This window comes from Strix uralensis, chromosome 6, assembly GCF_047716275.1.
Source record: "Strix uralensis isolate ZFMK-TIS-50842 chromosome 6, bStrUra1, whole genome shotgun sequence".
Taxonomy (NCBI): Eukaryota; Metazoa; Chordata; class Aves; order Strigiformes; family Strigidae; genus Strix; species Strix uralensis.
Genome location: NC_133977.1, coordinates 1,018,498 through 1,031,482, shown reverse-complemented (window position 1 = coordinate 1,031,482; position 12,985 = coordinate 1,018,498). Strand labels below are relative to the sequence as shown.

Here is a 12,985-nt window from a genome sequence, read left to right as displayed (position 1 = left end):
TGGGAATGTGTTATTTTGTGGGAAATTGTTACTTTGGCAGGAAAGTATTGGTCTGATGCCTCCCCCTGCCCCCATAGCACAGTGGCTCTCCGTCAGAGAGGGGCAGCTGAGGACTGCGCTCGGCCCTTTGGAGCTCAGCTGAAGGTCTCCACTCCCCCTCACATCCTTCCCAGATAATGCTCTCAAAATTAAGTGTTCGGAGTATTGTTATGTGCATTTTTTTCCTAGACTGTCTTTGCAAATCTAGTACATAATGGGGTTGAAAAAAATAGTTTCCCCTAAGGGAAAGTGACTTTTACCGGGCAGACTCTTTAAATGTAATACTTTGTTTTATTCATATTTCAGGGGGTTTTATGTATTCATGCTAGTCACTTTTAATTATGCTAATTTCAAGCTTATGGTCCATTAGCAAGTTTAATGTCACCCTTCCAGTGCTGACAGAGGTGGGTTTCTGGGGGTTCTCTCTGTGCTGTGGGAAGGATGAATCCTTAATCTCATTTTCTCCTTGGCCACAGGGGTGGGAGGATGGCACCGACTGGGCGCCAACCCTTTCTGACACCTTTCTCACGCCGTTCGCAGAAGATGAGAGCCCCGCAGCCCATCTCCCCTAACCCTGCCTGGCTGCAGGCCCCAGCCCCAGGGAGGTACTCCGGTCCCCAGCCCTGCGTGTCCCCCCCGCCCCCCGGCTGGTCACTAGGTGTCCCCCTTGACCAGCTTTTTGCACGCATCCTGCTCCAGCCGGGGCGTGGGCAGAGCATTTGGATGTCGGGTGCTCCCAGCCTCTGCTCCATCCACTTGCAGAAGACGTGCCACGCTGCTGGACGTGAGAAGGGAGTGGGTATTTGTGTCCCCCCCCCCCCCACCAGCGACATCCACCTAGCAGGTGGCTGGCACTGTGTCCCACTATGGGAAGGGTCCCATCAGTGCTGGGACCTTCATGGAGACACCCTAGCCCATCTGGGCAAGCACACATGGCTAGCAGCTCCCTTGGCCACGGGTGTCCCCACACTTTCTGGTCTCCCTGACCCGGTGTTACGCAACAGAAGGATAAGGTTTTGCTAGAGAGGTCCCAGGTGTCCCCAGCCTTCGCTGTCCACGGGGAGGTCGGCATGCGCCGTGCCTCAGCTCGCTGCGGGAGTGTCTGCAGCTGGTGGAATGACTTGCAGAAAGGTCATAGTCTCGGTGTAATTCCCCTACTCACATGTTGGATATCACGGGGAGCTGGGGTTGTGCTGAGGGTTATTTTTGCTTTCCCTTCAAAAAAATAATGCAGCTGTGGATCTCAATCCACTGTGCTATGCATCAAGCCCCAGGCCTCCATCCAAAGGGTAACGTGGCAGTGACTTTTAGGAAGTACTGAATGTACCAGATGTGCAACTCCTTCAACTCCAGATGTGCAGCCCCCCGCTCCCGCTCTGCCTCAGCACAGTTGTCCTGCAAAAAGGAACAAGAGACACCAGATTGCTCAGAAAGCAGCCCGCAAACTAAATCTAGCCAAGTACAAAACCAGACTGGCTCTGGATTCCCACACTAGTGTTTAGGCAGTTTAACCGCAGAGATGTCTCTTCCCAGAAATGATGCTCGTGTCGGCTCCGCACATGGGGAGAAAAAACAGCTAGGAGATGAGCGAGATAAAAATGAAGCGGCAGGAGGAGGCTTCGCTGCTGAACCCCATGCTGAACATGCTGAAATCAGCCTGTTGCTGATTTAAAACACGCGTGCTGTTTCTAGAAGGAACTGCTTTGATCCTGAAAGGGAAAGCCGGGATGTGCACGAGGAGTCAAGTATCTGAAGCACTCCCAGAGCGTTGTATTTGGGTTCCCTGTGAGCAGCATCTCAGAGGCATTATTTATGCCTGGAGGAAAGCCTATGTCTAAAAGCATTTGCATCTGGACCAAAAAAGGTCTAGCACCACTTGGCTCTGGACGCTCTCTGAGTTTTGATGCTTCAGATGAGAGTCTGAGGCGTGGGATGCTCCGGGGAAGCGTGGGCATGGCGGCATGGTGGTGGTGGGCAGCTGGCAGCACGGCCAAGCACGAAGAGCTTGGGGAGGTGGGAGGGAGGGATGGAGGGATGGAGCAGCATTACTCATGAACTCAGGGTTACGTGCATAGCTTAGGGTCGAACCACAGCAGAAATCCAACAGGATTTCCCAGTGCAAAGGAGAGCAAGATAGCTTCATGACGTGCTCAGTCAAAACCTCTGATTTGGTGGTATGGGGTTTTTTTTTTTTTTTCATGGGGTCCTTCAGGCAGGAGCTCCCACCCAGACATTGCAATGGTGTAACCTGAGGCTACTGCTGCAGCCAGTGCTGTGGTTTCCCCAATGGATGCTGCTGTGTGCTACTCAGTAGAGGAATGGTGTGCTGCTTCTCACTGCCTATGAAAAGCTAGTTAAACACGTAAACCTGACACCCCAGAGAAACCACCATCTCTGTGTTTAAACCAGATTTTCAGTTGCATGCTAATATTTCTTTTCTTGCCTCAAGTAGATTTTCCCTCCAAACATTTCAGGTTGAAATGCAACAATTTCAAGATGTACAGGACACCACAGTGTATCTTTAAATGCAGCAGCGCTCGGGGTGGGGGGGTTGGACTGAAAAAAATATTTATGTGCTCATGTACCTGCGATACAAGATTCAGCCTGTGATGTTTGTTCCCTCTGTGCTGGGGCAGCCCAGAGCTGTGTGACCGTGGCTCCTTGTTGGCCAGAACACGGGCAGGGTGTGCTTTTTTCCCCTTAGCACAATGCCAAAACCTACTCACAGGCTTTCTGCTGTTCACAGACAGAGGTTGGGCAGGGGTATGCGCCCTTCCCCAGTGTTACCCTCCCAGCTGCTGGCTCCTGCGCATCACCCCCAGCCCCTCAATGCACTCGCCCTTGCCCGTCACCCCCAAACCTCACTGCCTGAGCTGATGGGGGCCAGCAGCACCAGCTGTCCTCAGTCACCATCCTTGCAGCCTTGTTTGCGGGACAGAGAGAGGCAGGCATAGGAAGGAGGGCAGGCAGGCAAACAGCCAGGGGCGATGCTCAGCCCGGGGACAGCCCACAGCGTGTGACATGGGGTCAAGGCATTTTACCTGTACAAAGCCTGTGGCCTCGACATGTTCGGCTGGCTCTTCTGGAGCTCCCAAAAAGCTGCTCACAGCACCCAGTGAGAGCCCACAAGGCAAACCCACAGCACACCTTGGCTCACCCAGCAGCCCAGGGCACTCACGTGGGATGTGTTTGGGTGTGAGCTTCAGTGGCAAAGGGAGGGTTGTGTTGGTGTAACAGAGCTCAGCCTGGGCACAGCTCACCCAGGTTTGGCCTTCAGGGTGCAGGTGATTTCAGCATCACACTGGAGAGTTGCTCAGGGCGTTGTGTGGTGCCATGCATCCATGTAGCCCAAGGGGCTGGGAGGGGGAGGGACTGGTGTTGGAGCCTCAGCTGAGCCCTGACCATCTCCCTTGATTGACCCCCTAGCTCTCCAGACCCTGATCCCCATGGGAGGAACACCTTCATCGCCTGACCGGAGCACCGCAGCAGACATGGTGCCAGTGGCTGACACTTGAGCCTCCCCCGAAGATGCTGCCGGCTTTCCATGAACTTCTCCCTCTCCTCCGTGGCACCCTTCAGGCTGACTGCCCGAAGTCCCCTGCCCATGGCTGCACAGACCCTGCTCCCTCAGCTGTGGTACAGGACAGCGGCGGGACCAGGGGGCTTGAGCAGCAGCTTGCAGGAGAACAGCAGCTTGCAGCAGAACAGCAGCTTGCAGCCAGCTTGCAGCAGTACTTGCTTCTGCAAGCAAGCATTTCCCCACCGCCCCTCTCTGCGCTTCTGTATCACCCCTCACTCCCCTGCTGCTTTGCGATGTATTTTGTGGCTTATTTGTGTAATTGCAATAAAGCTTTTGTCGCTTGAGGTACCCTCCATGGTTAGCAGGAGAAGGTTGGGGTGACAGCAAAAAGGGGGTCCCCAGTGGGGGCACATGCTGCTCAGCTGGCACAGCTGTGGCTTGGGGAGTGGGGCATCGACAGGGAGGGTGGTGGGATGCTGTGGGGTGGCCCAGCAGGGCAGAAGCCTCTGTCCCCTCGGGAGGGTTAATGGGGAAACTCAGTGCACACAGCCTGTGAAACAACCCACGACTGGCTGGAAAAAGGGCCTCATCCGCTCGGCATCAGGAAATGATCCAGTGCGGGAGCGGGGCTGCCCAGAGGGGAGGGAGAGTGGGACGGGGGGGGGGAGAGCACTGTGAAGAAAATCCAGAGCTTTCCCCAAAGACAGCAGCGGCTGGGATTCATTATCTGTCAGGAGATCTGTTTATAGCAAGCATGAGTCACTGCCAGGCCCCTTGGATGGGAGCAGCCCACCGCCAGGACTGCCAGCAATGCGGATGGGGTATGTGCTGCCCATCCAGCCCTACACAATGGCAGTTCTCAAACTGCCCCCGCCCCAGACTGCCACACGCCAGCCCCAGACCTTGGAGCAGACCCAGCACTATTTTGGTCTGCATCGGGGCACATGTTTTCACTGGGATGCTTCATTTCTTACTCGAGAAGCGATGCCAGAGTGCTGCCTCTCCCTGCCACGCCACCAGCCCCGGCAGTTCCCCTGCCATGCCCACACGTGCCCATGCCCTTGGGTAAAGCCAGCCTCAAGCAGGGGTATCACCCTGTGAAGCAGAGCTGCTGACTTCGCCCATGTTGCCCTGATGCAGTGAGGGTCTCCAGTCCCTAGCCAGTCCAGCTCCAGGGCTGAAACACAGCCAGGCAGCCAGGAGAAGCCAGCATTGCCTGTTCAGACCTCTGCCTCATGGGGAAATGAAGGCAAAAATGCCCATTTCAACCTTTTTCTCCGTTTAGAATTGTATTTTCTGCTGTGCATGTCACCCCTGCTCTTGTTTGGCCCTGCAAAGAGGCTGTGGGCAGGCAGACAGTCCCTCTGGGTTTTGGCAGCTGGCCGAGCCCAAGTGTTGCTGTGGGAACCTGATTTTCACCCCTGCTAAACCCAGTGAGCACTAGCCCCAAATCTGTATGGGCGCCAGTGTTTGCCCCAAGTGCTTCCTCTGTGCCATCACACTGGTCCTATACAGAGGTGTCAGCCTGTGGCACTATCTGGGGAGGTCTCGGCCAGCTCATAGTCAGCATTATGGGCCCACTGGCAGAAAAGGTGCTCATTTCCACCCCATCCCAGTATCTGTACCCCACAGCACCTCCAGGAGGAAAAGCCACCCTTGGCAACTTGCAAAAAGCCAGGGATCTTCTGTGGTAAAAAGTCAGCCAGTGCAATCCTTAAAAGCAGGCTGTTATCATGCCCAAGATGGGAATCTGACTAGAAAAAAATCATTTTGCTCCTTCACAAATCTCTTTATTTGGAATGAGGTGACACAGCGAAGGCAACGCCTGCTGGGGACTGAAGATGCACACTGCTACCTGTGCTGGCTCCCACGGTGTGTTGGTGCCCAGGGTGCCAGCAGCCAGCCCAGCTTGCTGCCTGGCTCAGGCAAGCCACAAAGCCACCTGCAACATGCAGCTCCAGACCTGGCACCCACTTTTCACTAAAAAACAGGTTTTCAGTGTTTCTCCTGCTCCATCAGCTGGTCCTATGCTTTGGCTTAGAGAAAAACCCATGTCCCCACTCCTCTCCCATTCCTCACAGCAGCAGCACTGTGGAGACCCTCCCAAAGCAGAGTTCTGAGTTCTGGGAAACATGGGTCAGCCTGGCTCAGGGATCCTTTCCCACCTCCACAAAGCCATGGGCCATCCATGAGCACATTGCATGGCCATGCACCCTTGCCTGGTGCTAGGAGACACTGCCAGAGACAGAGACATCCCAGGGTGGGAACAGTCCCACGGAAGGAGACAGTAGATCTGTGAGTGCAAACACCTGGGGTTCAGCCCCAGATACTGCCACCCACCCACAGGGCTTGAATCCCTGCCCAGGCTGGAGAGGTGGGTGTGAAGGGATATTAACCACCAACGTCCTTCACCTGCATGCACTGGCTTTTCCTCTGCAGGATGCATCAGCTGAAACACAAAGTATCATTGCCCCTGTGAAAGGCATTAAGGGATGCAGATGCCCCACACCCCTCCCCATTGCCTCCAGCCCTCTGCTGCAGGGTAGCTGGCTGCAGTGCTCAGTGGCTTCCTCCTGAGAGGGTGCGTCTTTGGAGATTTGAAACAGCCTGTTTACCTTTGACTGTTCCTCTAAAAAAACAAAGCAGTGAAGGAGAGATGCTTATCTTTATGACCTTGCTGCAGCTTGTGCTGGGAACCTCTGGTCTGTTGTCTCCTCTGTAACCCCTGCTTCTGCTCCAGGATGGAGCAGGTCAGCCTCTCCTTGTGTGCCCTGTGCTCCAACCCCCTGGCCAGCTTGGTGGCCTGGTATCTTTTAAAAGGTGGCTGCTTCTTTCCATCCTGCAAGGGTGATGTGCTAGATGTCTCCCAGGCAGGGTGTGTGTCTGCAGGACCAAGGGCTGTCCTCCAAAGAGTGCTGCTCCTCCTCAGTGGTGCTCCTGAGGGACAGTTTTCTCCTCCAGCTCAGCATCATCACTCCTGTCTCAGCCATGGCTAAACACAGCTGGGGAAATAAGCTTGAGGACAGCAAAATGGCTGGATGGTTTACATTTGCTCTTCACTATCTGCAAAAGATCTGAGGAGGATGCTTGGCACTGCTTGGAGTGTGCTGGGAAGGTGTCCTTGTCAGGAAGGGTAGCTGACTTGCTTTAATCTTCTAGGAAAAGGCTGCAGGCTGGATCTGGCTCTGGCATAAAGAAAGCTCAGCTGCAAGCCTTGTTGCATCCTAGGACTGCTCTCAAAGGGCGCAGCCACCCCAGAAGCTGTGATGGCTGCCGGAGTGGTAAAAATGATGAGTATAAATGATGCATGCTAAAAAAACTGAGAGAAGAAACAGTCTGGGAAAGAGGTGACAGGGACCTCAAGGAGTCTGCCAGATATGTGCGAGCTCCTCAGTTGGGGTGGATCATCCCCCTGGAAAAGCATGGAAAGGGGTCGGGCTGGCTGTGCACTGCACTGTGCCCTGAAGCCAGCCTAGGCGTTATCTGGAGGGTGTCCAACAACCTCTGTGCCTTCCTAGGGCTTTGGGGCTTGCTGCCTACACCGAGGGAAAATGACAGCGTGTTCAGGGGAGCGGAGGTCACTTGAAAGCAGGAGGAAATGAAATGAAAGCAATTCAGGGTGGTCTTTTGGTTCCGCAGAAGAGATGAGCTGTGCTATAGCACCACTGCATCTTGAAAGTCGAGACAAGCTGCTGGAAAACAGGCGAGGGGTGAAAGGAGAAGCACGGTGCCATGTGGGCGTTGGGGGTTTTGCTGTGCTGCTTCAGGAGAGGATGGGGAACGCTGCCAGCCTCGTGTCACCCCTTCCACCTGGGGCTTTCTGGGACCAGTCCTGGTCACTGCTGTGCACCAACAAGCTGCTGGGCATCCGCACAGATGCGGAGAGGAAGGTTTGGAAGTGGTGCTGTAATCCGTGGCAGGGGAACACCAGGTTTCCTACCTGATTAGCTCATCTCTTTGCAGTTTGGTGACAAAGGCTGGCCTGGCTTCTGCAAACTGCAGGGCAAGGGAGCCCTGTGCCACCTCCCCCCGTATGGGGCTGGGGGGGGAGCCAGTGGCTTCCAGTCCCCCCAGCTGGAGCCAGGGCTGTGTCTGGCGGCTGCTCGGCTGTTCCTCGAGCGCCTGGTGCCTCCTTTTCCCAGGAAGATGTGGCCAGTCTGGCGAGCATGCTCCACTCCCTGGGAATCACCCAAGCGATGCATTATACTGCAGAGAAATGGAAAATATTCTCCGCCCAACTGCCAGAGGGGTTAGCGCGTGTTTTTCCACCCAGTTTTCATGCTGTGCCTGCTGGATGTGCTCCATGAGAGGCTACGTGGGAGAGGCGGGTGCTCTGTCCCCTGTCCTGGCAGCCGTATCCCCAGGGCTGGAGGTGGCATGTCCCGGGGTGCTGCTGACACCACGTGGGCTGGCTGGGGCAAAGCACGGTTGCTTGCCAAGGGCTTGGTCAGGAGCTAGCAAGCAATGATTCTCGGGCATCAAAGCCTCCCATCATTTCTTCTCTAGCTTTGTCAGAAAACCAGGCCCCCCGCTTCGGTTTTGTTTTCTGCAAGAACAGGAGAACAGTGCAGGTGTTGGCGATCTTCCCGGTTTGGGCCAGTTTTATTCCCAAACCACAACGCTCCCAACCCCAAAAAGCCTACGCCTTGGGTTGTTTCAATTTTCTGAGTGTAAAATGTACATTTTCCCCGGAGAAAAAGAAAAAATCAAAGAAACCTGAAAGTGAGTTTTGCTTTGTTCACCTTCAAGCCTCCATGGTGGGGCTCTCGTTCCCAGGAGCATGCGGGGAGGCCCTTCCCAATATCCCGAATGCAAGACATCCCACCCATCCTGCAGCACCGCCATGAGGAAAGCAGCCCTGCGAGAGCTGGGGGGCCAGAAAAAGGAGCCCGAAAATGTTATCTCCTCTCCTACAGCTCCCATGCCGCATCTGCAACCTCCCCTCTCACTCGACCCTCTCATCTTTCCTAAGAAGCTGAGCCAAGCTTTCCCACAGACCCAGACAGCTATTAGAGAAATATTATTACCAGATGGCTTGTTTTTTCCATAGGACCAGAGGCCAGCATGAGGTAACGGGGAAAATATTAACCCATCCCACACCAGCCTGGGCATGGGATTGTGGCTTTGCTGGTGGAGCTGTGCCGTGTCTTGGCTGTGCCGGCACGCAAGGGGTCTGCAGAGTGGGTGGTGCCGGGGGGGAACTAGCACCCAATATGTGCTGGAGCAGTGGGGTAGCTGGAAAGCCCCCCTTGGACCATCGGTGGCCCTGTGGGGGTGGCTTGAGGAAGGTTTTGATGGGGAAGGGAAGGGCATGTCCCCAGATGGTGCTGGAAGGGAGGGAAGGGTCCCCCCAGGACAGCTCAAACTTGTAGGTGCAGAGCCCCGCTGGCAATCTGCACTGTGGAGAAGTTCGCGCCAGGTCAGATGAGCCATCGATTCAAGCAGAGGACAAGCTCTACATCCTGGCTGTCCTGCCTCTTGCAGGGTTGGCAAAGAAAACGTGTCACTTTGAGTAGGGCTGTCAAGGGATTTGGAAGATACTGCATGACATGGGTTGGCTTTTCCACTGGGTCTTTTTGCAGGTGGGTGGATAAGTGTGAGACCTTCCTCTGGTGCTGCTGAGCCCACTCTACACCCATGGTAGGATGCTTGCAAGGCACCACCCGCCTGTGCTGGGAGAGCAGCTGCTGCTGTGCTGGGAGAGGTGATGCTTTTCCTGCTTGGAGGGGTTTCTCCACTGCCTCCTCCCACAGAGATCCACTGTGGGAAGATAAATTATCATGTGCAGAAACACCACAAGCCACACTCTTTCCAGCAGGGTTTGTGGTTGGCACAGCGCTCAGCTTGGACCACTGCTGCTCCTGTTGTGCAGGTCTGAGCATGGAGATGGGCCAGCCAGTGGGGATGCAGCTGAGCCACGGGCGAGCTGGGTTGTGCACCCTGGGGGTCCAACAGCCAGCCCAGGGAGGTGCAGTCTGTGGCAACCAGAGCACATGGAAACCTCTTCAAGCAAACGCCTTCAACATCCCAAACGCTTAGCAAGTCTTGGGCACTCACGTCCCCAGGAGTGGTGGAAGGTGACACAGCCAGCTGTCAGGATGCCAATGTGCTTCATGGGGTTGCAACTGGGGAAATTTCAGTGCTTGTTAATTGTGGCATCTCCTGGGACCGTGTGAGAGGACAAAGTACCCCCAGCTGCAGAAGATGGAGCTGGAAATCTGGTACTCAGTCCTTCCCTGCTTTTGAAAGCACCCTTTGGTTATGAGTGTGCTGGTGGGTTCAATCCTGGTTTTTCCCAGGGGAATTCATTTCAGCTCATTTCCATATTTCCTGTGGATGGAGTGTTTTCCATTTCTAAGTGGACTTGATCAAAGGGAAGGAAAGGTTGTGTGAAAGAGTTAATAGCAGAAAAATGGAGCAAATTCATTCTTCTCTCAATCTCTGGGAGGAGAAAAAGCAAAAATTCTGTCCCAAGTGCACTTTTTTTTCTGCACCCCGATTTGGTCTGGTATTGAACTAAAAGTTATTGCTTGCAGTACTGTGGGCTGGGACTTGGGATGGGGAGCACTCATCCCCCAGGGCATGCAGCCACCGTGGAGGGGCTCCCCTTGCTCGTCTGGAGGAATGCTGGTAGATGAAGGGTGTGTCCTGCTCCTGGGGGACCCGCTGTGCCAGAGCCATAGGGGTCAGCTCCCCTGGCCTCATCTGAAGAAGAAGGGAAACGGAACGTCCTTCACAGGCACGTGTCCTTAGATTTTTGGACATGATGGCATGCTGCTAGGCCCAATGATTGCAACACCCCTGGGGTCAGCCTGCAAACTGCTGCCCAGCTATCAGCTGGATTTCTACAAAACTAGCCCACACTTTTCCAAGGAAACGTCCGTTCAACACCCCGGAGACACTGCTGGCTGCTAGCCCTGGTTTAGCAGCGCTTTAAAACGCTTTTGAAGCTGGACAGGGATCCAAGCCTGTGGCCCAATTGGACAGCAGTGAGGATGAACCTGGGATGTTGCACCTGATAACAGCCCCTGTGGCTGGCAGCTGGGAACTGGGGTCCCTGGCGGCGGGGGGAGCCCTGACTTGCTGGTTCCCCATGCCGGGGTGCACAGGGTCGGACAAACTGCAGCTGTGTGGAGCCATATACGGTCAGCAGGCGCCTTGCACAAGCCATACCATTATCATTAAGTCTTTGCTGGCGCAGCCAACCGGCCTCCAGCTTGCAAGGCTCTGTGGAGCAGCCGGGCTGTTCCTGAGATGGATGTGCTTTTCCCTTCCTCTAAGGAGGGGGAGGGAATCGGCTCTTGTGTTGCTCAGGGTAATTGCCTGGGAGGGAAGGGGGGAGAGGAAGAGATAAAACAAAGAGGAAATGTCTCTGGTGTGCAGATTCACAAGATGCCTCCGCTGAGCTGAGGCATGAAGACGGGTCCCTTCCCAGCACCCCCCTTCCTGGGAGCCTCTGGCTGGTTTTCAAAATCCCAGGTGAGCTCCCTCATGGGGGCACCAAGGAGGCGTGTTGGAAAGCCAAATCAGGTCTGATCCCCTGTGAACTGTCACACAGCAGGATTTGTCCCTCAACACCCTTGTTCTCTTGGAAAGCATCTTTAGTAGGTTTGAAATGCCTTGAAAATTTGCCTTTTGGTGTCCTTATCTCCTGGTGCTACATGCACAGCTCTGCAAAGCCCACCCATCTCTATGCCTGGGCAGTTATTTACACCCACCAGGTTCACACTGGTACTAAAGCTTTTCAGCTGGGGGAAAAATGCTTCCTTCAGCATAACAAACACCTGGATCTTTTGTAGCTGGGGTGTCTCTTCCCACCCCCAACGCACACAGAGTTTTGTTTCACTTTTTGGTGTAGCCCCCCAACACTTCTTGTCTCCTCCAAGGAGGAGCCCTGTTGGTCTGGCTGCCCCTCAGCCAAAGCACATGGTACCCTGAGGCTTTCCAAAGGTCGGGAGGAGCTGTGGGGACGGGGTGCAGGGGTGCCCAGCAGCGGTCCTGCCTCTTCTTGAGACCACCAGCTTCTCCTCTTTCCTTTGTTTTAACATCATCTTCCACAGATACACCTAAATTTGTGTTGGCATGAAAAACAGTGCCTGTTGTGCTGTTGGGTTTACGAGGTTTCAGTTCAGCACAGTCTGCAGTTTTTTTCCACTGATCTTGGATTTTGTTTATCCAAAGAGTCATTATTTGATGTATCTGCCTTGATAGTGTGGACAGGCCCCTCCACTGATGTAATTTGTAATCAGTGGAGCTAAAGCTTTTTTTTTAGTTGTCTCAACTTGAGACAACTTCCTACAGCCAAGCTTATGATATTTTCTCCTGATCATTCACACAAAGATTCTGTCAGAGAAGCTGTGCGTGAAAGGCAGGGTGATGGAGGTGGCAGCCAGCCCTGCACAGCCCCACAAAGGGCAGGTCTCCTGCTGCCTTTGTGCAGCCAACTTGTGTGCAAACCGTTTGTACAGGCTGGGTTTGCGCTGTCGACTCTTTGCGCTTTGGAGCCATCCTGGACAATCCATCAATTTGTTATTTAATGACAGCTTTTGGTCCCCTTTGGGAGCAGGTTACAGCTGCAGCTGTGGTAGGATCAGCCCCCAGGCATTTCACCTCTCTCTCCAATAGCAATTAATGCTCCCACTGTGATGAGGGGTTTGGCAGTACCTGTTTCTGGGTCTGAGTTCAGCAGCACGGGACTCATCTCCAGTGCTGGCCATGGAGAGCGGATGGTCTACAATACTTTGGGGGACCTTGATGTGGGGGTCCAGCTCCCCACTGCTGCAGGTCCTGAGGCTCTCCTGCCATCCTGCAGAATGGGAAGATGCTCATCTCCAGGCATCCCTAAGGACTTGCACTCCTTCTGGGCTTGACAGCTTTGACCCCATTCCTGCTCCCTGCCCTGAGCATGGCCCAGAGGAGTTGTTCCCAGTCTGTAGGTGTCCCTGTGGGATTTTTTCTCAGCTTGCTTCTCAGGTTCCTGACTGGGTTGAGTAGAAAGCCCTGAAAGTCAGGGAGGAAGGTGCTTCTCCAAAAATGTGGTGCCTTTATGCTGCCCCATCCCTGGGTGCCCATGGGACAGCTCCAGCTCTGCCTTGTAGTAAGGACTCCCCTGGTTAGCAGGACAACACAGGCCAGCTCACACAGGTGGGGATGCAATGGGAATGCATGTCCCCCTGCCCCAGCTTTCTCATCCCAGGAGCCAGGAGGGAGCAGTCTGGCAGGTGGCCCAATCGCCCCTGCCCCACAGAGAAGGCTGATGGTATGCTAATACTGGGCACTGACTGTGCCAGGGCCCCCTGCGTGAGGCTTGCGGAGATCCCAGGAACCGGTGGCCAGGGTGCCATTGCAGGTACAGCCACATCCAGAAAATGGGTAAGGAGAAATGCCTCATTTGTTTCTGACTCACAGCTGACAGCTCCTGATCCC

The 12,985-nt window shown here is 54.6% G+C and overlaps 1 protein-coding gene across 19 annotated transcripts in view; it reads left to right on the top strand.

Moving 5' to 3' along the window:
• The window catches only part of PCBP3 (poly(rC) binding protein 3), a 61,814-nt gene extending 57,902 nt beyond the window's left edge, over positions 1–3,912 (top strand). For all 19 annotated transcript variants that reach the window (XM_074872404.1, XM_074872413.1, XM_074872423.1 and 16 more), the window contains one exon: positions 3,466–3,912. In XM_074872404.1, coding sequence (XP_074728505.1) covers positions 3,466–3,511 — 46 coding nt within the window. In that variant the 3' untranslated portion in view covers positions 3,512–3,912. The remainder of the gene's footprint in view (positions 1–3,465) is intronic.
• The last annotated feature ends 9,073 nt before the right edge of the window (positions 3,913–12,985 follow it).